Source organism: Aspergillus chevalieri, chromosome 7 (genome assembly GCF_016861735.1).
Source record: "Aspergillus chevalieri M1 DNA, chromosome 7, nearly complete sequence".
Lineage (NCBI taxonomy): Eukaryota > Fungi > Ascomycota > Eurotiomycetes > Eurotiales > Aspergillaceae > Aspergillus > Aspergillus chevalieri.
The window spans coordinates 1,525,286-1,548,025 of record NC_057368.1 but is presented as its reverse complement, the minus strand read 5'-3'; the positions used below and the strand labels follow the sequence as shown (position 1 = coordinate 1,548,025).

Here is a 22,740-nt window from a genome sequence, read left to right as displayed (position 1 = left end):
GCCAAGAAACCAGGTCGACACCGAAAACCATTTCCGGCTACACGAACGAACTGACAAGAAATAAACCCGTTTCCCTTGAGGGTACCTTGAAGCGTGGCTGAGATAAGTCTGGACTGGACCTGCCAAGATGCACCCGGTACCGGGGCTTAGAAATGATGACGCCGGCCTTGTGTTCTCGAATCCGGATCTTAACAATCCGGCAAGGTAGAGATAGGGTCCAGTAGTGATTATTAGATGGGATTATGTATGCCCAGCGCTCTCGGTCAATATAGGCTCGGAGGGTCCAAGTCAGAATCACCACACCCGCACATCATCCCGGGTCGGTGGTGGAGTCTGGTGAGGAGACCAGGCGAAGATCAACATCTCGTTCCAGTGATGACATTGCTACTCCGTACCTTTTGAGCATGTTGTGGAAATAAGTATAGTCGGCGCCCGTTGCAATTGGTCCGGGCGGACTCCTAGTTCCATAGCCCACGTTAACCGAAGACTGCAGAATTTGAACAGGCCACCCTCATATACTCCTACCAAGTATATCTCTGCCCTATGCATATTTTGGTTCGGCTACAAACCCTCCAGAATAAGCTCAGCAGGGCTCGTAAATTTTCGTTGCGCTGATGTTCAATCATTTTGTACTGCCAATCAATGTCTACTGAACGAACCCGTTATCCATTCCAGGGGTATGGGCTGCATCGTTGGCAAAAGGGGCCCTATACAAAATCTCATGCAAGCGGATTAATCTAAGCCGCCGGTGTTCACTATCGCTCTTGGCTTGCGTATCAGAGACGTTGATGCCTCCCACGTTCCTCTGCCGTGAAATTGGCAACGCCCCACGATCAATGCCCAGAAACCGCCGACTTTGGTTTGTCGTTCTGGGCATTGCGCTTACCTGCACCGCCGGTCATCCTGTTTTCCTACCCGATATGCTCTTGTCCAGTAAAACCGTCGGTTTCGTCGGACTTTGGCGGTCTTGCAGATTCCATCCCGAATCCCAAATTTCCCGACTGAGTTTCTCGGCCTGCCGACCCTGGCCCGTGGAAACCCTCAAACATAGTGCTCCGTACACGGCCCTTTTTTACATTCCCCACTTCGTTGTAGAGTGTATATCTTGTATACTATCTCGGTGCCTTTTCGGTGAGATTTTGACTCTCAAGGTTTGTGGGAACCATCTATTGTCCACACGTGCGCTATATTCAGCCCGCTCAGCTTCTCTCAGGGTTGTAAGCATCGATCTTGGCAGAGATAGGCTCCCGACTCTGGACGAGATAGGTCATCTTGGTTCGGAGTTGTTGGTAGGATGGGTGACACAGCGGTGCTTATCCGTACTGTGATTAGCTCGTCGTCTCTTGCCGTACCAATTTCATATGGTCATAGACTCGTTGTGAAGAAAGACCCGAAAGTCTATATAAGGTGATATCCGCCTCGCATGAGACCTTTCTTCTGCCAGGTCTGGTTCGTCTTTCCATCATTAGCTTTCTCTCTCTCCTTTGGGCAACTTGTTGATTTTTCTTTTCCCCCCTTCTTTTGTTCTTTTTCATTGTTGTTACTCCGTCGACCAATACTTTATCATGAAGCCACTCCTCTGGTCTTTGTTCCTCTCCGTTGCGACAGCACTGCCCAAGTTCCCTCGTGAGCATCTTGGCGTTGAACCTCAACTGCTCACCGACCCAACCGTGCTTGCCAACACCACTGTCGATTACATCATTGCTGGTGGTGGCCTGACCGGCCTGACCATTGCCGCACGCCTGACCGAGGACCCTAACATCAAGGTCTTGGTCATCGAGAGCGGCTACTTCGAATCAAACCGCGGTCCCATAATCGAAGACCTCAACAGATACGGTGAAATCTTCGGGACTGAAGTCGACCATGCATTCGAGACTGTCCAACTTGCCGTCAACAACCGTACCGAGATAATTCGCTCCGGTAATGGCCTCGGAGGTTCCACCCTTATCAACGGTGGTACCTGGACTCGACCTCACAAGGTCCAAGTCGACAGCTGGGAGACGGTCTTTGGCAACCAAGGCTGGAACTGGGATGATCTTCTCCCGTATATGCTCAAGATCGAGAAAGCCCGTCCCCCAAACCAGAGACAGATTGAGGCTGGTCATTACTTCAACCCACAGTGCCACGGGTTCAACGGTAGCGTTCATGCTGGACCCCGTGATACCGGCGAACCTTACTCTCCTATCATGAGGGCTCTCATGGATACTGTCAGCGCGGAGGGCGTCCCTGTTAGGAAGGACTTGTGCTGCGGTGATCCTCACGGAGTTTCCATGTTCCTCAATACGTTGTACCCAAGCCAAATCCGTGCCGATGCTGCGCGCGAGTATCTGGTCCCCAACTACTATCGGCCCAACTTCCAAGTTTTGACCGGCCAAAGGGTTGGTAAAGTGTTGCTGGACAAGACCGTTCCCGGTTCTCCCAAGGCAATTGGTGTTGAGTTTGGAACGCACAGGACTCGCAAGTATGAGGCTTATGCTCGCCGGGAAGTTTTGCTGGCGGCTGGATCGACCATTTCCCCCACAATTCTCGAGTACTCGGGCATTGGTATGAAGTCTGTTCTCGACTCGGTTGGCATTGAGCAGGTAGTGGAGCTGCCTGTTGGTGTTAACCTTCAGGACCAAACCACCGTCCATGTAGAGTCCAGAATCACCCCAGCTGGTGCCGGTCAGGGTCAGGCTGCGTACTTTGCCACGTTCAACGAGACATTCGGCGACTTTGCTCCCCAGGCACACGAACTGCTCAACACAAAGCTGGACCAATGGGCCGAAGAGGTCGTGGCCCGAGGCGGCTTCAACAATGCGACGGCGCTGAGGATCCAGTACGAAAACTACCGCAACTGGCTGGTTAACGATAACGTGGCCTTTTCCGAGCTCTTCCTCGACACGGCTGGCAAAATTAGCTTTGATGTGTGGGACTTGATCCCCTTCACTCGCGGCTATGTTCACATTGCGGACAAGGATCCCTACCTCCGCCGCCTGTACAACAACCCTCAGTACCTCCTAAACGAGCTCGACGTGCTAGGTGAGGCCGCTGCTTCCAAGCTCGCCCGTGAGCTCTCCAGCAAGGGAGCCATGGCGCAGTACTACGCCGGCGAAACCGTACCCGGGTTTGACCATTTGCCAGCGGATGCGAGCTTGCGGGACTGGGCGAAGTACGTCAAGGACAGATTCCGGCCCAACTACCACGCCGTGAGTACATGTGCCATGATGTCCAAGGAGCTTGGAGGTGTTGTAGACTCGGCGGCACGTGTGTATGATGTTGAGAGATTGCGAGTGGTAGATGGCTCTATTCCCCCGACGCAGGTGTCGTCGCACGTGATGACTGTGTTTTATGGTATGGCTGAGAAGATCGCCGAGGCGATTTTACAGGATTATCATGCGCGCAAGTAAATTGCAAAGTGAACAAGTATTGTTTACTGGTGGTTACTGTATATAGTTAGTGAATTGATTCTCTTAGGGGACTTGATATTCTTTTCTGTCAGCATCGGAATCATCATCCGACGCCCTACCTGCCATAGAATCAGAGTTTGAGCAATAATGTAGGACCCCTGATGGACCGCCAGTGAGAATGAGAAGAGAGGGAGGAAGAGGAGAAGAAGAAGGGAGGGAAAAAGAAAACGTGGAGGTGGGGAGATCTGATACGCGTCCCCCGATTAGGCAAGCCGGATACTAACCCGAAGAGGAGAATGAGCCGAATATTCCCCGGATGACTGACGTGACTGCATATGGTTACTGTATAGTTATGACTAGGTACCGGTACAGGCACGGTACATCAATTCAATGTATATAAACGTTCACCACGAAAGAGGATATACAGCCCATCCGAGCCAAGACATACCCGTTACCGGGAAGGAACCCGAAAACTATCCGAGGCTATCAATATCCGGGGTCGGTCATCTGTCCGAGCGCAGACTTGAATGGAAGGAATTGTGACAATCCGAAATCCCTCTAGGGCTGGGACTGAGATTTTTCTCAATGCATCTTCTCCACTTCAGATGCTCTCTGTGACTCACTCTGGTCGAGTCGTGATATTAGAAATCCAGCTGCCCCGGATTTCGAACACGAGCACCATTTCTAATCATTGATACTACTTTATTTTTGTCAAAGACCACCAATAGCCGTCGGGATTTAATGCGAAATAGTCAATTTACAGTGTGATTTCTTACAATTCGAGCCAGAATGGCTTCCTCTTCGCAGGAGAATACCCCAAATAGCTGTCAGAATGCCAATGACGAGAAACCTTCCACCGACGACCAATATGTCGATGCGATTGACTCTCCCAGAGACGAGGAATCAGCAATAGATTACAATCCCAACAATCCAGACATTACCGAATCCAAAGACCTCACCAAAACACGCACCAACGGCAGCCATATCGGCACCCTAACCGCAAGAACCCTCTCGCTCGTCCGGACAAGAGAATCCGGCAAAGACATCGGTCCTCCTCCTGATGGTGGCTTCCAAGCATGGCTGCAAGTAGGCCTGGCGCATATGGTCATCTTCAATACCTGGGGCTACATCAACAGTTTTGGTGTGTTCCAGACATACTATGTTGAGATGCTTGGTCATCCGCCGTCCGATATCTCCTGGGTTGGAAGTATACAGATCTTCCTGCTTTTCTTTGTCGGGACCTTTGCTGGTCGTGCGACGGATGCCGGCTACTTCAAGCTCACCTTGGCGGTAGGGGCTGTGCTGGAGTTGTTCAGTATCTTCATGACTTCTCTATGCACCAAGTATTGGCAGCTATTCCTAGCGCAGGGTCTTGGCCAGGGTCTCGGCTGCGGACTCATGTTCTGTCCCACTGTCGCTCTGATGCCAACATACTTTACCAAGAATCGGGCCATTGCTATTGGTATCTCCGCATCTGGGTCAGCAACAGGGGGCCTCGTCTTCCCCGCAGTGGTCATGCGACTCTTACCCCGGGTGGGTTACGGATGGACCATGCGGACACTGGGATTCATTTCCCTCGCCACACTAAGCCCGAGTGTGTTCTTCCTGCGCCAGCGTCTGCCACCTCGTAAGAGCGGCCCGCTGGTCGAATGGGGAGCGTTCAAGGAACTACCATACCTCCTCTTCGCCATCGGCATGTTCCTCAACTTTTGGGGCCTGTATGTCGGATTCTTCTACATTGGCAGCTTTGGCCGCGACATCATCGGCGTCTCCCAGACTGTATCTATCGATCTCCTCCTGGTCATGAACGGCGTCGGACTTCTGGGTCGCCTGATTCCCAATCTCATGGCTGACAAGTACACCGGCCCACTGAACATGTTGATCCCGTTCAGTCTAGCGACTGGTGTCGTTGCGTACGGCTGGAGCGGCGTGAAAAGTCTAAGCGGACTATACGCCTTTGCTGTCTTCTATGGTCTGTCTGCAGCCGGTATCCAGTCACTGTTCCCGGCGACGCTGAGCACGCTGACGACGGATCTGAAGAAGACTGGGGTACGGATGGGAATGGTGCTTAGTGTTGTCGGTGTTGCGGCGCTGATTGGATCGCCTATTGCCGGTGCATTGGTTCAGGAAGGCGATGGTGAGTATCTGTATGCGCAGATGTTCATGGGGAGTGCTATTGTCGCTGGATCGATGACTTTGGTCACGGCGAGGATAGCCAAGTTGGGATGGACCTGGAATCGGGTATAATTGAAATATGATGATGACCAGAAAATAGTCATACTGTACTATAATAATTAATCGTAATTGGAAAGGAAAGGAATGGAAAAGTTTTGTATGTATACAGAAGTGATTATATCGGCTGCAATCTGATTGCCTCAGACGGTGGATACGATCTTGTTGCTCCCCGCGTGACTCGATTCCAAAACATTCAATTATTCATTCTTCTCTTTTTTCCCATTTTAGAACAGCGATTCTTCAATATCCAGATTGTTCCCGAAGGAAACTTCAAGTCAGAGCTTGTGAATTATCTAACTTTTCTTATACACCAAATTTGGTATGTGAATCATCCCTCCAAAAACCTGCCCTGCAGCCTTACTGACCGAATCTTGCACTCCTACAGACTCCTACAAAACATACCTGATACACCGAAGCGCTCCCAGCTCGTCACATATTCAAACAAAGCATTCAAAATGGCGCCTCGCGGCCGTGGAAAGTTCGCAAAGCCCAGCAGAGGAGGTACATGACCACTCAGGATAGAAGTTTCGCGCAGGGACGGACGGACAGGAACGCTGACGAATTGAATCACGAAACAGGTGGAAAGCATTTCAGTCGCGATGCCCAACCAACCGACAAAGATGGAAACCCCGTGAGCTTATGGCGGGTGCGTCGAGCTTGACTCTCCTACGATTACAGACCACGCCATGAGCATATCTAACAGCTGTTTGAACAAAATAGGAAACCCAAGACGAAATTCCCTCCTCCGATGAAGAAGAACAAGAAGAATCTGGCTCTGGCTCTGGTTCCGACGAAGAATCCTCAGAGGAAGAAGGCGAAGACAAAGCCGGCCCCAGCACCTCAGCCGCCGCCAACATGACCCGTGAAGAGCGCCGCGCCGCCGCAAAAGCCAAAAAGCAAGCTGCCATCACAAAGCGCAAGCAAATGGCCCTTCAACCGGGCGACCTCCCACCCTCAGACTCCGAAGACGAGAATGACGTGAAGGGGAAGAATGGCAGCGAGAGCGAGGGTAAGGGTGAGGGCGGCGAGCTACCCGCAAACCCCAATCACACGGCCTCGTCGCGCAAGCAGCTGGAGAAGACGGACGAAGAGAGCAAGCCCAAGAAAGACCTGTCGCAGCTGTCGCGTCGGGAGAGGGAGGCTCTTGAGGCGCAGCAGGAAAGGGAGCGGTATATGAAGCTACATGCGGAGGGGAAGACGGAGGAAGCGCGGTCGGATTTGGCACGACTGGCGCTTGTCCGGGAGCAGAGAGAGGCAGAACGGGCTCGGAAGCAGGCTGAGAAGGAAGAGAAGGAGGCATTGGCCAAGGAGAAGGCGGCTGCGCGCGAGGCGCTTTTGGCCAAGAAAAATACTAATAAGAAAGGCGGGGGCAAGAAAAAATAATCTGGATTGTTTCAAGACAATCGTTCTTCTACCGATTCGAGCGAGCTTCATGAATGCTATGACATTATTTGGATATGAGGTCTATATAAAAACGCTATGATGAATCTTGATGCCATGTCAAAGTGGTCGAGACAGACCAATAAAAGCAAAGCAAAATAGCCAATTCCCATGTACACCGGCGCCTACCGAATCATGGAATATGTATGAACAGTCAAACAACAGAAAAATAATTAAACTCCCCAAAAGAGACCCTCCACACTGTGACCTTGCAGGACCACTCCCCAGCCGGCGATTAAACTCACCAGCCACAGAACCGCAAAGACCAAGATCGGAAGGAGGAGTAATTCCGTGTTATGCAGGAAGGGCAAGGCGTTGTACCCCAGGAAAGTAATGTAGGTGTAGTAAGTAAACGCCGATAGATAGAGCGTATTTCCGAGGAACGCAGCAAGGAAATTACCGCTGCGGGTGAGGAGGGGTAGGAGGAGGAATTGGACGACGTAAAGATGAAGGTACAGAGGGAAAAATGCACGACTGGAGACCTAAATTACAAATATCCGTCAATAACAAGTCGCTTTCTGGGCGGGACACCAAGACACCTACATCAAAACAGTATCCGAACTCCAACTGATCCTTTTCGCCCGGCTGCGTGAAGAGGCCTTGCGCGGCTCCTCGTCTCCGGCCGCGCGATCCCCTGAATCCCGTCAGGGACGCGGCCGCACCGTCAGGTCCAAACAGTCGGCCGATGGCAAAGAAGGCGACGGTGGATATGAGCAGTGACGACCCGATGAAGTGGAAGAATATGAAGAAAAAGGATAGGCGAAAAATGGACCCGAAGGAGGGGGTATAGGCGAGACCCCATGCGAGAGCTGTAAGCAGGAGGAAGAAGGAGAGGAGATGGGTGAATGATGGGTCGGGTCGATGCCATGTGTTTTTCGTTTCTGTATCGAGAACATTAGCATAAGGGTCGATGTCTCCGGTCCCAGGGCGTAGGTCACGTACGTTTCTAGCAACGCAACGAGTCAGTATTATAATGAGATAAAACCTGGGATTGAATGGACTCACATGATAGTAGATGGATTTGAATACCTTCTTTGGCGCAATCAATAAAGAAGTCATCTCCCAGATGGCCATCTCAAAGTCCATCTGGGGAAACTTGAACAGCCTACCGCAGGCATTAGCAACATTGTACTGCGATCAATGTCGACCCGGCTAATTGTAGCCCCCCCCCCGCTGGACTGATATGCGCATATGAAGTACGAATAGAATGCAATGGATGCTCACCTCTTGAAGAAACGCGGCATCCGTATACTGGACCCTCGGCTTGCTGGCGCTGACACGCCAAAGGTGGATGAGGCATGTTGGCGGGGGAGAGAGATGTGCGGATTCATGTTGTATGATAAAGAAAAAAAAATTCCCAAACCCAAGGTATACCTGACAACGCGACAGTAGACCAAGAGTTTGGCGTGGAACGAATCGAGAATCGTATTGCTTGAACCGTCGTTGTTGATTAGGCATTGAGATGGTTATGTCATCCGCATCGGGGGAACATGAAGCCGTTCCGTTGGGCATGTACTCGTTCTACAGCCATAGATACATCTAACGTGGATCTCAATGGCGACTCGCGAGATGGATGCTAATTCTCTTCATTCTAAACGGAGAATTTGTTCACCGTTCAGTGCACGGTGTACATTGATGCAGCGGAACCTGAGCGATTGACTGCTCAAGAGCACAGAGCATTTGTACATACAACTTGTGGAATGTGAAGAGACTATTGCAGCTTGGAATGAACACTTCATAGGTGCATACTCAAAATTTGGACCTGTCACTTATATCTTTTGCTGCCACTGGAAGAATGTTGTTAAGACTCGGTGGTGAGAAGTGGATCTCTCCCGAACAACCTCAGGATTGCTGACATCCCTCCGGTTAACAAAGTCTCCAGAATTAATCAGGACGCCTTGGTTAGCATTATCAATTGTCCGGTCCTGTTGACCTTTTCTGCATTGATTGAATCATACACGTACTCGATTCTGCCAGCTGCAGATATGCGAAACGCTCGCTGTATGTACGAAGCTGCTAGTGGGCAGGTGATACATCACTGTCAATTGACCATGAGAGAAAACAAAGCAAGAGAAAGAGAAGAAAATCAGCAATAATAATACAGGGTTTGAACTGTCCGGTTGTCTCCGGTTGATCGACTATGTTTCACTGCATCCGAATTTATTATTGCTTTTTGACACTCGCTGCAGAGTGGGTTCCTCCCTTCTGGGCCCTTCTCCACTCACGGCAGATGGCATTGGAACATAGCGTGGAAAGTAGCAGCTGCTGCAGTGGGCAGGAATTGGTCAAGACCGGGCAGAACACCGTTAGATTGATTGAACAAGTGGGTGTATCAGAGTACGGGAATCGTTCAGCAGAGGAAATAATTCCGGTACTCTGTGCTACTCTTGATATTGATCGAGTATTCTGCTAGAGACTGCTCTGATCGTACCTTTTTCATACTTTTAGGGGCACGGAATATACTCCGTACACTTTTGTGCACAGTCTGGGGCAGAGCTCGGCTGCGAATCTCCGAAAAGAAGAGGTCCATTCATAGTCCAGTGCATGATTCAGGGTCAATTATGCCTGATAATATCGCCATTGATTGATTCAAGAGCATCATTGGTAGTATTAGCATGCCCCCTGAGCATCTTCTCCTTTGTGCTACGTCCGTACAGATAGTATTTATCTACCCTGCACAGATCCTCAACGGCGAAACTTTCAATAGTTGATGATCCATCGTGCGGTTAGTTATATGATAATTAATGTTAGAGCTCGTAATAAAGAAATGTATTCCGTACGCGAAGCGATCATTATATTGAGCTGGTGGAGTTCTCTCATCTCCATCTCCCTCCATCTCAGCTCTCCATATTTTCCCTCCCTCTCTTCGCTTCCCTTTTTCCTCACTCAACGCCATCTGTTGATGGACATTTCCACTCTTCATGCTATTTACTACTAATTATTAGTCTTTCCTGTTCCCTGACCTCCTGCTCTTTCTCCTACCTTCCACTCCCACTCTTTCTTCCCCCTTTGTTGTTCCGCCTTTCCATCGCGGTCCCTTTTCTCCTTACGCCTCTTTCATGCAATTCCTCGCCAGAAACCGCATTCGATACAGCCTACAACTATTCCGGATACAAGCGCAGCAAGGAATTTTCGTCGTTTACTCTTAGAAAAAGAAAAGAAAGAGGCTCGGGACTACTGCGCTCAACACCACCTATAACTATCAGCCCAATCGTCGCCTTTGGTTGAGGGTTCGGGTTGACCTAGAATTCATTCCACAACAGTGATTTGTACCTCGTGCCTCCAGGGCTGGCTTCAATTCGTTCTATAACCGCCCATCATGAACCGGACCAAACCAGAAAACGGCAAAGCCCCTCAGCGCGATCCGTCCGATCTTTCCCCTCCGCGAACACCCCCTTCGCAAATGTCCAGATATCAGACCATAAGGAAAAGTCCGCAAGGACGACCGTCATTGCAAGACGCATTTCCGGACGACACAACTGCCACCGACACGGCCAACAGCAGCAACGAGTCTGGCGACGAGCGGGACCCCCATGACCTTTCTCTTTCTCCCAAACATGCTGCCCGAACGTCCATTGTTGATAACATGTTACAATCCCTAGATCAATTCTCAGCAGGGACTTCAGTTCTCGACGATTATCGTCTGTTCCATTCCGTTCTCGAATCAGACTTCTATAACCGAGATTCGCCGGCTTCCTCATCCCACGGCCGCTATCGAGGCCATACCTTTTCTTCCTCGTTGTCCTCCGAAACCGATCTCGCCTACGAAGAAGGTGTCAGCCACTATGGAATACAGACTGCAAATGGCCGCCGGAGCAACAGTCTGAGAGGGACAAGCAGTGTCCGGGGATACGAGGGTCTTTATTCGCGAACCCAACCCCATGCCGGATCCAGTTCCCTTGTGTACCGGCCGAGAAAAGGCAGCAAGGGTAGCTCGTCGTCCAATTATGATTTTGGTCCATCCTCGTCGAGGAATCGTGCGGATTCAGGGAGCGATGCTCAGTCTGCCAGCATTGACTACGACGGGAGGGCCCCCTTTCCCCCATTTCCAGAAGATTATGAACCCCTGCGTTATGATGACCTCGATGCCGCTCCCACCCCGAGTATTCCTGCAGGCCCCAGAAAATACCATTCTCCTTCTCAATCCGACTATCAGAACACGCTGAACCCCCAGTCCTCGATGACTCCAATAGCGTCTCGGAGGAACAGTATCAAATCACCACCCGACCAAGGGAAGAAAAAGCACCGTCCCGAGAATATTGGCACGGCGACAATAAGGAGACCAGTTGATTTGGAACTCGAGCCTCCACCCCCGTTGGGAGATTCGCTGGATCCGCCTGCTCCAAGCCCAACCATCTCATATAACAAACCCATCTTTCCCCCTCCGCCTGACCCCAACCCGCCCAAGGAGCGTCCGGGATTTTTTCGGAGGGTATTTGGGTCGGCAAAGAACTCCACGCCCGATGATGCTTCGTATCTGTCACACCATGATAATGATTTCCCCAAGGTCGGAAGACAACCCTCTAAGATCGATGTGCCTGGTCCAAACACGTCCGTCCGGAGCGAGGGCCGCCAGGTGGTGAATAAAAAATCTTCCTTCTTCCGACGGCGAAAAAAGTCTGTTGTCGACAGTGTTCCGCCTCCCATCTCCATTCCTCAACACCTGGCTCCCAAGGCACTGGATCTCATGAAGCCGGAACCAAGCCCCGTAAGCAGTTTGAGACAAGTTATGAATCCATATATATCGGAAGGGGTTCCTGCACCAAATCGTTCATCCAGAGAGTACCATGGCCGGGAAACCAGCGCAGAGGATGCCGATCACGCCAAATCTGCATCCCTTGCATCCCAGAAGAAGAGGGGAAGTTCTGTTCCTCCTTCGAGTGGGTCGAGGTACAAGTATCCGGGTGCATACCCTCCTGTCCCATCAGGCGGTCTAGATACATCATTCTTGGCCAACAGTAGTGGAGATGAGGCATCGACAACCAAATCCGTTGATATCGGCGTCACTTCTCCCCTTTCACCACCAGTTTCCAGGGACACAGATAGCGAATCGCTTGGAAGTCCAACGCAGGGCAGGCTAGCACCACCACTGCCGCAAATCTCGGTTCCCGGCACGACATTGTCCCCTGTGGTTGAGGATTTCCCTCAGAAAACACCTGAAACGCCCGAAGCGGCCAATCCTGCCAAGATGCCGACTCCCGGGACGGATAGTGTTTTGTCGGAGACATCAAACTACTTTACCGCTGCTAGCACTCCGGTAATTCAGTCAGAGGAGCCCAAGCCCGCTGAATCCTCCGATACTAAGCAAGATGATACTCCCAAGGATGGTGAGGGCAGTCATCCCACCATCGCAGATCGCGAACAAGCCCAGAAACTGTTCGATAGCCAAGACGAAGTGGTCGGAAACGAACCAGCTGCTGCTTGGCTGGGTGATCCTGACCGCGCAGTTATTCGAGAAGCATATATGGACCTGTTTGACTGGTCCAATATGCACATTCTGGCAGGCCTTCGTAGCTTGTGTAATCGACTCATCTTGAAAGGGGAGACACAGCAAATTGACCGGGTTCTGGACGCCTTTTCTACCCGATGGTGTCGGTGTAACCCACACCATGGATTCAAAGCTGCAGGTTTGCTATCCTTGTTTTCCAAATTGTTGTTCTTGTATCTAACTGTTTTTAGACGTGGTGCATACGATTTGTTACTCTCTTCTTCTCTTGAATACCGACCTCCATCTCGCAGATATCGACCAGAAAATGACCAAAGCTCAATTCGTTCGCAATACGTTGCCTACTATAGAACGTGTCGCGATCGATGCGGCACCTGGCGACTTTGAGAATGGCAACAAGAATCAGGTATCGTCTTCTTCCGGGGCGGATGCGCCTTCAAAACTTGTGAACCGACTTTCTCGGGCGGACCTCTCTGGGAAAACATCAATGGCGGACTTTGAAAATGGCACTGGTCCGTTGGTCAATCAACCATTCCACGGAACCATGCGAGCATGGGAGCAACAGGTTGAGACCGTCCTCAGAGAATTTTACTCCTCGATTCAAAAGGAAAGGCTGCCACTACATGGCGCTCAGCCGGAGAGAGATACACCCCAAGCGTCTTCCAACAACCTCCTTAGTGCGAATCAGAACTCTAGCCTCCGTCGGAGCCCCAGTACGGTGAGTAAGAGCGGCTCCGATATTTATCCCCGTGGCCGCTCTGCCGATTCCCGCTATGGAACTGCGCGGTGGTCTTCCAAGCCTCGCTCGCGCGCGAGATTATATCCCCCATCGGCAATGGGCTCCAGTCGAACCAGTCTGGATGATCAATCTTCGCTCTGGAGTCCGTCTGCTTCCAGCACATGGAGCAAGTATTCCCTGGGTAAATTGACGTCTGTCTCGGTCGACTCGTTCGGATCGGACTTCCCGCGGGGCGAGTATCAACAGTCCATCGGGTTTGCGAATGCGTTGAGTCAGGCCATCATCCGCGAAGACGGGGCCTCGATCGCCAGCACTGAGGACCCAGAAGCCGCTCCTCTCCTGGAAGACGAGACTCTTCAACTTGCAGGTGCTCCGTGGGCCAAGGAAGGTAGCCTGAAACATAAGCATCATCTCGATTCCGTCGACAAGCGAGCGAAGGACCGGAATTGGAACGATTGCTTTGCGGTCATCCAGCAAGGTTGGATGCGGTTGTTTTCCTTCAACCCGGCGACGAAATCTGGCAAGCAACAAAAGGCCAAGCAGCGTCAAGCTGGCAGCGTGGTTGTTGGTGGAGGAAATTGGCTGTCCAATGCCGAGGAAGTCTGGAAATTTACCCTACGCCAGACCATTGCTAGTCAATTGCCGCCGCCAGGATATTCCAAATCCCGACCCCATGTCTGGGCTCTGAGTCTGCCCACAGGAGCTGTCCATCTCTTCCAGGCCGGTACACCGGAAATTGTGCGTGAGTTTGTCTCAACGGCCAACTACTGGAGTGCCCGATTGTCGAAGCAACCTCTTGTCGGAGGCATCAGCAACATCGAATACGGATGGAGCGACGCCGTCATCAACAGTGCTTTGATTCACGCCGATAGCAATAACTCTAATAGTCCTAATCATAATACTAATGGCAAATCCACCCCTACCGGGACACGAACGAGTATTCAAAGCTCGATCCGGAGCTCCATGGATCAACAGGGCGTGCGACCAAAACTGCCCGCTGACCGGGTTAACATCAGCGATTGGACGCCACCTCAGCAGAGCATGGCGGCATCGAATCTGCCCGAAGAGGATCAGCTCAAAGCCTTGCAGGCCTACGTCAAGAACACCGAAGAAGAGTTCCAGCGACACAACGAGCGCCGGGCCGCCATGATCCTCGCATTCTCGCCGCGGCATCCTAACGCTTCCAAGGCGATGGCGAACTTTGAGCGGAAATCTTCGTATCTGCTACGGGAGATTGTCAAGTTTCGCACGTACATCGATTCGCTTCACGGGGCTTTAGAACAGAAGAAGCGAATCTACCCTCCTGGCGAGGAGAACAAGGAGAGCAACCCGACCGATAATGACGATTCCAAGGCTGGCGATGGGCAGGAGACGCCAACGAAGGTGTCCATCGAGACTGCCCATCCGGCATAATCTTTTGTTCCCTTATATTTTTACTTTTGCTTTTTTATAATTGTATAGCGCATGGTATGACGAGGAAAGAAAAAGCACATGCAGGATCTAGCGGCCAGTTTCTTTATTATTTTTTTCTTATTTTCAGACGGTACAGTTGATGAGATTTATGCTATGGATACCATGGATTTTGTTTTTTTGCGCTTCTCTTCTGGATACATTTATGAATTGCTTGATATATTTGGAACATTTATGATACATTCAAGTATTTCATATCAATATCTACGGCTTCCCTTTCTGGCTTACGTAGCGGTGCCTGGTCTGTAGAATTAAACTACCCACGCTAATCTCTTGGCAGTCTTGGCATAATGTTGTATCTTCATCTTCTCATTCTTTCTTCCCCCCTCCAATTCTTCCTACTTCGGGGGTTCTCTCGCCTTGACAGTATTCACTCGTAGAATGGCCCGTGTTAACAGAAACTTGTTATCTACATCAATCAAATTGCATTTATGCTGCTGCCTTCACAGGGCTGAATGTGGAAGCATGACGTGAAAGTGGGCGAGAAACTCGGATAGACACTGCCGATGTATTCTGGTACTGTCGCGGAGTACCACAAGAACAAGTCATCCAATGAGAAATATGCTGATTCTCCGAGGAGAAACCAGTTTGTCTCCGAGACCGATACTATGCAGGAATGACGTCAAAGCTTTTATAGTTAACCGGGTCATACTAGAGGTATACCTAACTTCGATGTCTCGACTGCTGCGACTACACGATGTCTCGATAGTAATACATACACCAGCAGCAATGGCAACCCCCCTGGCAGCAGTCCTGTCCACTCTCAATCTCCCACTACTGGCGCTTTTCTATCTCCCTCCTCAGCTTCGCCAGGAACGAGACTGGACATATCGACAAGCCCTAATGAATAAATTGCTCAAATCATTTTTGCGCAATTATACAGCAGTTCACGTGAAACAACCGCTCTCGCTCAAGCCGCGCCTCGAAGGAGATCGTTTTGCCGTGATTGAACCTGCGAGCCCCGAACTTTACACTGGCGTTGCTGAGGACAAGGAGATTGTACCGGAGACAATTGGGGGGACTTGGTATCCGGTACCTTACCAAGTAAACGAGTCTCCGGTCAAAGATCAGCATGTTGCACTGCACTTGCACGGCGGTTCTTATGTGTTAGGGGACGGCCGGACAGCATCCTGCCAATCGCTCGTCAAGACCTTACTTTCGAACACCCCGGCGAAATATGTTTTCAGTCTTCAGTACCGACTCGCTTGCAATCCGAACGCACGCTTCCCGGCACAACTCCAAGATCTCATCACCGCATACTCCTATCTACTCCACACCTTGCACATCCCACCCTCGCGTATCGTCATCAGCGGGGACAGTTCCGGAGCTCATCTTACTATTGCCTTACTCCGCTACATAGTCGACCACCCGTCTATTCTTCCCGCGCCGAAGTGCAGCTGGCTGTTTTCTCCTTGGTGCGATATCCCCGAAGCCACTGATACCGAAATCTGGAGGAAGAGCCCAAACTACCAAACGGAGTATATCCCCCCGACATTTCCGGCATGGGGTGCCAGTCAGTTCCTGAAGGATGTTGAGATCACAGAGCGCGTCGAGCGATATGTGGCTCCGTTGTGGCATCCGTTCACCGTACCCTCGCCAGTGCTGGTTGTCACAGGGGAGCGCGAGGTCCTGGCTCCAGAACACATAAAGATGGCACAGAGCCTTCAGAACATGACAAAGGATAATAACTCTCGAGTTGAATTGTTTGTGGAGAATAAAGTGCCCCATGATGTCCTGATGGTTGGATGGATACTGGGATTCCGCGAGGAGGCGAAGCAGTGTGCTAGCAGAGCTGGGAAGTTTGTTGGTCAGGTACAAACTATGCCAGAGAAAGATCAATTGGATCAGTCAACTCATGTGCCTGGCAGTCCATTGGGCGAGATCAATCAACATTGATGGCCGAAGTAAAGTTGGTACCTTGACTTTGTTGGAATTGTTTAGCAAACAGACAGATACCCTTATGTCGATGTCTCAAAAAGCACCTCAATTTATCTGTACATACCACTCTCTTATAAAATTATGTCTCTACGAGTATATAGTAATGTGGCTATACTAAGCCATTGTTTTGGTTGTTCCCAGTAAGAGCGCTGATTGGCTGGAAGTGTCTGAGGCTCTTCCCCTCTCCTTGCTTAGATTTTGCCCAGTTTCAAGAGGGGTGTCAACTGTCATACTTCATGCCATCTGTCTTTGAGGTTAGTATCTGTTGAACCGTCGATAAGACATAGAGTGTTCAAGCGAAAGACCCGGTGGAGCGTCCCCATGTCAACGGCCAGATTCCGCACTGTCCACCTACAACTTCCCCGAACCTTGACCGTCTCAACGCGATCGACTGCGCGCTTACACTGCGCGTTTTTCCAGTCATTTTGATATCGAGGATTATCATCGCTCGCCTGTAGAGGCGGTTATTGTGCGGCAACTTTTCGCTCATGGTGGTGGATGACCACCATTATCTGCGGGGAGATCAGTTACCCACCGAGGATAATAACAAAAACAATAATAATCACAGCGACGACGGCAACGAGAACCACCACGATACCTCTTTCATGATGGACGAGAATAACGATATGGCCGAGAAGGATGTCGAGAACCACACGCAGGACGAACAAGGAACAGAAAGAAGGGAAGAGCATGAACAGGAGCGACAGGGACAAGGACAAGGGACAGACCCCAACCCCTCAATAACCGGCTTAGAGGACCAAAATGACCACGACGACTCATTTCTCCCCCCTCCGCTACCCGATCGCGATGACAGCAGTCTCCTGCTCCTATCCAGCGAGGACGACGGTGACCATGAACGCGGCGAGAACGAGACCTTTCTCGAGGAGAGGGAAATGCGGAGGAAACTAATGGACATGGAGTCTAGTTTCCTTCCAGAATCATCTACGATGGACATGAACGTTGCCACCAATGAGGACGCCGGTGCCGATGATACATACTTGGTTGGGGCCCTGGAGAAATATGCTAATGCACCGCCGCCCAATCCTACCCAACCGGAGGGCCAGTCTCAGCTATCCATAGGGAATGAGACAAGCCATGACCTCACGTCTATCCAGGAAGACGATACGCCCGCTCCACAAACGCCGCGTCAGAGTGCAGGAGAGGGAAATACGACGATTGACATGGAGACTACTACGCCTGCTGGTCATCCTCCGGAGCGACAGCATGAAGACGAAGCCACTATACTTGAGAATCCCACTTCGTCACCAGCCGCTCAGGCCGCCGCGAGAAATGAGAACCTGAATTTGTCGGCATCTGTATCAGAGAATACCGGACTTGGTCAGGCATACCAAGAGGGCAAAAACCCATCAGCTGACAAGTCGGCTACACCACAGTCGCGACGGTCCTCGCAACAACTGCGAACCAGTTCACAAAGCGGAAAGTCCAGAATATTCAACGACAGTAGTGACGGAGAGATGGCTCCCCGCGCTACCGTTCGAAGGGGAAACAAGCCAAAGTATCTGAACAGTCGCCAATCGGCACAACGCTTATCCTACTCTTCTATTGCGACAACCAACACCGAAGAAACCCATAGCGATGCGACTCTGGGTGCTGATTATGCACTTCAATCAGGAGGCGCGGCCCCGGAGAGCGCGAATGATGCTCAACCCGGGCAGCATGGCAACTTGGCGCGCTCTGTTAGCTTGGGGAGCGTGGCATCGGGAATCTCGGGGTATAGCGATGAGAACCCGCTTGACAAGAGTAGCAAGAATCCAGCAGGAGCCTCTGATAGCGGTCTACATACTCTGAGCGAGGAGGAAGGTTATACTTCGCAGTCCCGGCCAAGCTCCCGGCCAGCCCCAGGGTCGCCTCAGCAGGAAACATCCACAGAAGACACCGAACCGATGACACCAAAGGCGAAGTCATCAGAGCACAGTTTCCCCACGGACACCGCCATCACGGAGCGCATCAAGGACATACAGGTTCCCAGTGCCTTTTCCAGACAGTTTCGGGAGGAACTTGGCCACCGTGCTTTGTCTCCAGAGAGGCGTACAGGGGCAACATCCACCCCGGCGTTTGGAAGGAGTGGTAGGAGTATGACGCTCAAAGAGCAGAGCAGTACTATCGACCGTCTGTCAAAGGAGAACTTTGATCTGAAGATGAGGATCCACTTCCTTAACGAGGCCTTGAATAAGCGTTCAGAGGAGGGTATTAAGGAGATGATATCGGAGAATGTCGAGTTGAAGTCGGATAAGCTGAAACTCCAGAAGGATAACCAAGGTCTCAAGAGGAAGGTTCGTGATCTGGAAAAGCAAATCAAGGACCAGCAGTCAGACAAGGAGTCCATGGTCAATCACGATCCCGAAGGCTCGGATGATGAGCACCGTGATCCGATGCAAAATGAAGAGATACTTTTCCTACAAGAAAGGATGGAGAGTTATGAGCTCGAAATTGAACGTCTTCGGTCAGAAAGCATCGCGAGGGAGTCTGAGAAGAGAAGGCTTGCTGAGATGGTCAAGTCGCTCAGTAATGGGAGACCCGTTGACTCTGATGTTGGGTCGAGGGAGGAGAGGGTAAGTATACTGGTCCCTTGCTTATCAAAGACAGGCTGACAGGCTTAGGATATGTGGAAGGATATGCTTGACGCGGAAACCGCCGCGCGTGAGCAAGCAGAAGAAGAGAACAAGGTCCTACGCGATGAAACGTTGCGTTTGAGAAGCGAGATGGAATTCGCACTGGGCAGTACCAGATCAGGCCAGCGTGACCCAACAGTCGCAGGGGTTTCCTATTACTCAAGCACGACAGAGCGGGAGTTCAACAACCGTAAATCGAGCGGCGGTACTCTTGTGATAGAATTGGAGCTCCTGAAGCAAGAAAATGCTGAACTGAGAAAGGAAGTCAGTGCGCAGACTTCTATGCTCACTTCTCGGAACCGAGAAAAGGAACGCCTGTACCAGGAGATCGAGGAGCTGAAGCTTGGACAACGCCGTGATGGTAGTCGATCGATTGCTGGGGACAGTATCTTTGACCGCTCGGCTTCACGAGCACATGGCAGGTCGTCCTCGCGGGCCAGTGAAATGGCTCCAGAAGATGAGGCTGATCGAGAGGAACTCGAGCTTCGCAATGGACAACTGCGTGACCAAGTTTCCACGCTGAAGCTGGAAAACCAAACAGTTCATGACCAACTGGAGGAATGCGCCCAAGAACTCGAAGCACTTGACAAGGCCTACCAGGCTGATGTCGAGCAAGCGGAAGAGGAGATCCAAAGTTTGCAACAGGAGCGCGACCAGGCTCTGCAAATGGCTGAGGAACGCGATGCCGCTTTCCAGGACTTAAGAGCGGAGGCCCAAGAAGAACTAGATGCTCTTGGCGGAGAGTTGGAACAGAAGGTGGAAGAGTGCCAGCGTTTGAACGAAGAGGTGCGGAACCAGGATGAGAGTCTCCAAGTATTGCAGGCGGAGATGCGCTCTGCCGGCGAGGGCATTATTCGTCTCGAGGAAGATGCGCAGAATAACCTAGAGCGGTACAAGGCTGTTCAGCAAGAACTTGAAGACTCGAATCGGGAGATGGAGCAGTTGGAGAATAATCTCTACGAAGCCAACACCAAGGTCCAGCGACTTACTGTGCAGATTGAATCGAGCCAAAATGAAATTGCCTTCCTGCGCGAAGAGCAAGATGGCGATAAAATCAAAATTGGCGATCTCGAGTCTGAGCTGAAGACTTACGAGATCAACCTTGGTAGTGAAAGGGACAAGACCAGAGAGCTGGAAGCTCGCTTGGCGGAAGAGAGACACCAGCGAGAGGTCGTCGGAGGTAAAGAGAAACAGGAAGTCCAGCGGATCGTGAACGAGTTGAACCGCGAGGCGTCCACTGCCAAGGACGAGTTGCGAAGACTCAGGAAGGCCCTATCTGCTCAAGAAGTCGAGACTGCTACTTGGCGTGAGCGGCTCATGGACCTGGAGAACAACCTCCGTGAAACGCTTGGTGACCTCACCGGTAGCCGCTCCAGTCTCATCACCAACATTGTCAAGTTGCAAAAGGAGCTGGAGTCGACAGCGCTGGAGCTCGAGAGTACTCGTTCCAAGCTGGACGAAAAGGAATCTCTCTTGCGGAACCGCGATGCTCTTCTTGAGAGCCATGGTCTGGAATCGCGCAAGCTGTCTGAACTTCTAGACCGCGAGCGCCATGCTCGTCGAGCAGACAAGCAGTCCTTCGAACAGGCAATCAAGTCACACCACCAGACCTCCCGCAGCATCACGCAGAGCAACTCGCGCATCACCGAGTTAGAACAAGCGCGCAGTAAAGACCACAAACGCTTCACGGGTCTGGAACAGCAATTTAAAGATCAGCTAAGTGAACGGAACGCAATGCTCCTCACCATCTGGAAACGTCTCTCAGCCATGTGCGGTCCAGACTGGGCACATTCCAACAGTCTCATCAACGGCAACCTCCCCAGCCAAGAAGTCATCGGCAACATCCTGTTCTGGCCTGGGTTCAGTCGCAATCTCATGCTCGCTGTTAAGACAATGGAAGCGGTGATTGGGGGATTCAAGAACCGAATCAAGGGCGTCGAGCGGGATTTGGCCAAGCAGTACCAGAACCTGGAACACACTTTCAGCTTGCGGGTGAAGAAGCTCGATCGTCTTGAGGAGGGAATCATGAACCTGCGCGCCCAGCAGCATAGCAAGAACCAATCCGGAATGTCGCCAGAAATAGCCAAGCTGCGCGGCGAGAACCGATTGTTAAAGGCGGAGCTCAACCTGATCCAATCGCATTCCCGTAGTCGTGGGCCCGTCGCAGGATCATCAGCACAGCCTACTTCTCCAACACACGAGAGTAGCAACGGCAACAACGTCGACCCTGACGTTCAAAGAGGTCTCGTACGAAGCTCCACGACAACCGGCATCCCGCAACCATCCCACTTCTCCGAAACAACCCTAGCCGAACAACAGGGCGCCTTAGTCCATGGTTACCGCGCGCGCCACGGCGCAGATGCAGGAAACAGCGAAAAATGGATCCAGCGTCTCCGCGAACTCGAGAAACGACTGAAAGCCGAACGCGAAGCTAGATTGTTAGACCGCGGTGGTGCACGGAAGAGACTCGAAGAACGTGATGCAGAGAACCAACGCCTTCGCGCTCAGATTGAGAGACAGCAGCGTGCTAGACGGAGTATCGCTGCGGCGGATGAGCAGTATGCTGGGAGGATTCAATCGGGTGATCAACAAGATGATGACCATAGTTCGGACGAGGGGACAGGGTTCTATGTTGATATTGAGGTTTAATATTTTTCTGTTGTTGTTTTTATATGTGCTTGTGCTTGAGTTTGTTGATTCCGTTCCGCGGCTATATACCCTTCCGGTTATGATGTTTTAGTTCTGATGACGGGAGGTAGTGGGCGTTGATTTCGGCTTTATTAATACAGTTATGTGTGCATAAGTTAGTGTGTATATACATGTCTCTATGGACTGGATATCATCTTCCATAAGATAATATGGTACTACAGTTCAGCCACCTATCGTTAATATAATGTATTAGACATGGGTCCTCAAGTCTACAAGTACAGTAAACCAAGTACAATCAGAGCGATTTGCGCGACCAAAACTCATCCCGCACTCTCATGACCTTCAACGAGAAATTGCTCCTCAACATTCCTAAAACCACAATGGGAACGAACTGATAGACAGCAACTGAACTCGACGCTGGCAAAATGATGGCGCCACTCTACCTCGCGAGGATATGTTTGAGATACTACCTCCGTGTCCATAATCGGCTGATCGAAAGAATCACCGGCATCTGTGAGATTCCGGATAAGAGGTGTTCGAACCCATAATGGATTAACGGTACTGTAGTGAGCCGAGTTTGATTTCTTGGGGAACTGGCAGAGACATTACCGTACCTCGTCCGAATTTTAGTCGCCCCATACCAATGCTGGATCTCCTGCGAAAGACCATCATGAAAAGCCAAAGCACTGGCCTTTGTACAAGCATAATCAACCAGTGATAAAACTAGCCATGCTAGCCATCGTGACAACATGGCCATGGTTGTGCCGCACCATGCTGGAAGGAATTCCTTGACTGTTAGGA

At 51.1% G+C, this 22,740-nt stretch overlaps 7 protein-coding genes across 7 annotated transcripts; 6 read left to right on the top strand and 1 right to left on the bottom strand.

The window, feature by feature from the left end:
• Positions 1-1,565: 1,565 nt before the first annotated feature.
• On the top strand, positions 1,566-3,389 carry ACHE_70528A (GMC family oxidoreductase; the record flags this gene model as incomplete). The annotated part of the gene is made up of 1 exon (XM_043282871.1): positions 1,566-3,389. The coding sequence occupies one exon, from the start codon at positions 1,566-1,568 to the stop codon at positions 3,387-3,389; it is 1,824 nt and encodes a 607-aa protein (XP_043140207.1).
• A 789-nt stretch (positions 3,390-4,178) lies between these two features.
• Positions 4,179-5,636, top strand: ACHE_70527A (putative MFS monocarboxylate transporter; the record flags this gene model as incomplete). The annotated part of the gene is made up of 1 exon (XM_043282870.1): positions 4,179-5,636. The coding sequence occupies one exon, from the start codon at positions 4,179-4,181 to the stop codon at positions 5,634-5,636; it is 1,458 nt and encodes a 485-aa protein (XP_043140206.1).
• Positions 5,637-6,129: 493 nt separating this feature from the next.
• Positions 6,130-7,007, top strand: ACHE_70526A (PDGFA associated 1 family protein; the record flags this gene model as incomplete). Its single annotated transcript, XM_043282869.1, has 2 exons — positions 6,130-6,270; positions 6,345-7,007. The coding sequence occupies 2 exons, from the start codon at positions 6,130-6,132 to the stop codon at positions 7,005-7,007; spliced, it is 804 nt and encodes a 267-aa protein (XP_043140205.1).
• Positions 7,008-7,237: 230 nt separating this feature from the next.
• On the bottom strand, positions 7,238-8,395 carry ACHE_70525S (unc-50 family protein; the record flags this gene model as incomplete). Its single annotated transcript, XM_043282868.1, has 5 exons — positions 7,238-7,546; positions 7,608-7,945; positions 8,007-8,010; positions 8,070-8,169; positions 8,289-8,395. The coding sequence occupies 5 exons, from the start codon at positions 8,393-8,395 to the stop codon at positions 7,238-7,240; spliced, it is 858 nt and encodes a 285-aa protein (XP_043140204.1).
• Positions 8,396-10,383: 1,988 nt separating this feature from the next.
• On the top strand, positions 10,384-14,662 carry ACHE_70524A (Sec7 domain protein; the record flags this gene model as incomplete). The annotated part of the gene is made up of 2 exons (XM_043282867.1): positions 10,384-12,691; positions 12,744-14,662. The coding sequence occupies 2 exons, from the start codon at positions 10,384-10,386 to the stop codon at positions 14,660-14,662; spliced, it is 4,227 nt and encodes a 1,408-aa protein (XP_043140203.1).
• Positions 14,663-15,448: 786 nt separating this feature from the next.
• On the top strand, positions 15,449-16,615 carry ACHE_70523A (uncharacterized protein; the record flags this gene model as incomplete). Its single annotated transcript, XM_043282866.1, has 1 exon — positions 15,449-16,615. The coding sequence occupies one exon, from the start codon at positions 15,449-15,451 to the stop codon at positions 16,613-16,615; it is 1,167 nt and encodes a 388-aa protein (XP_043140202.1).
• A 530-nt stretch (positions 16,616-17,145) lies between these two features.
• Positions 17,146-21,939, top strand: ORF1 (putative anucleate primary sterigmata (ApsB); the record flags this gene model as incomplete). Its single annotated transcript, XM_043282865.1, has 2 exons — positions 17,146-19,230; positions 19,279-21,939. The coding sequence occupies 2 exons, from the start codon at positions 17,146-17,148 to the stop codon at positions 21,937-21,939; spliced, it is 4,746 nt and encodes a 1,581-aa protein (XP_043140201.1).
• Positions 21,940-22,740: the final 801 nt, after the last annotated feature.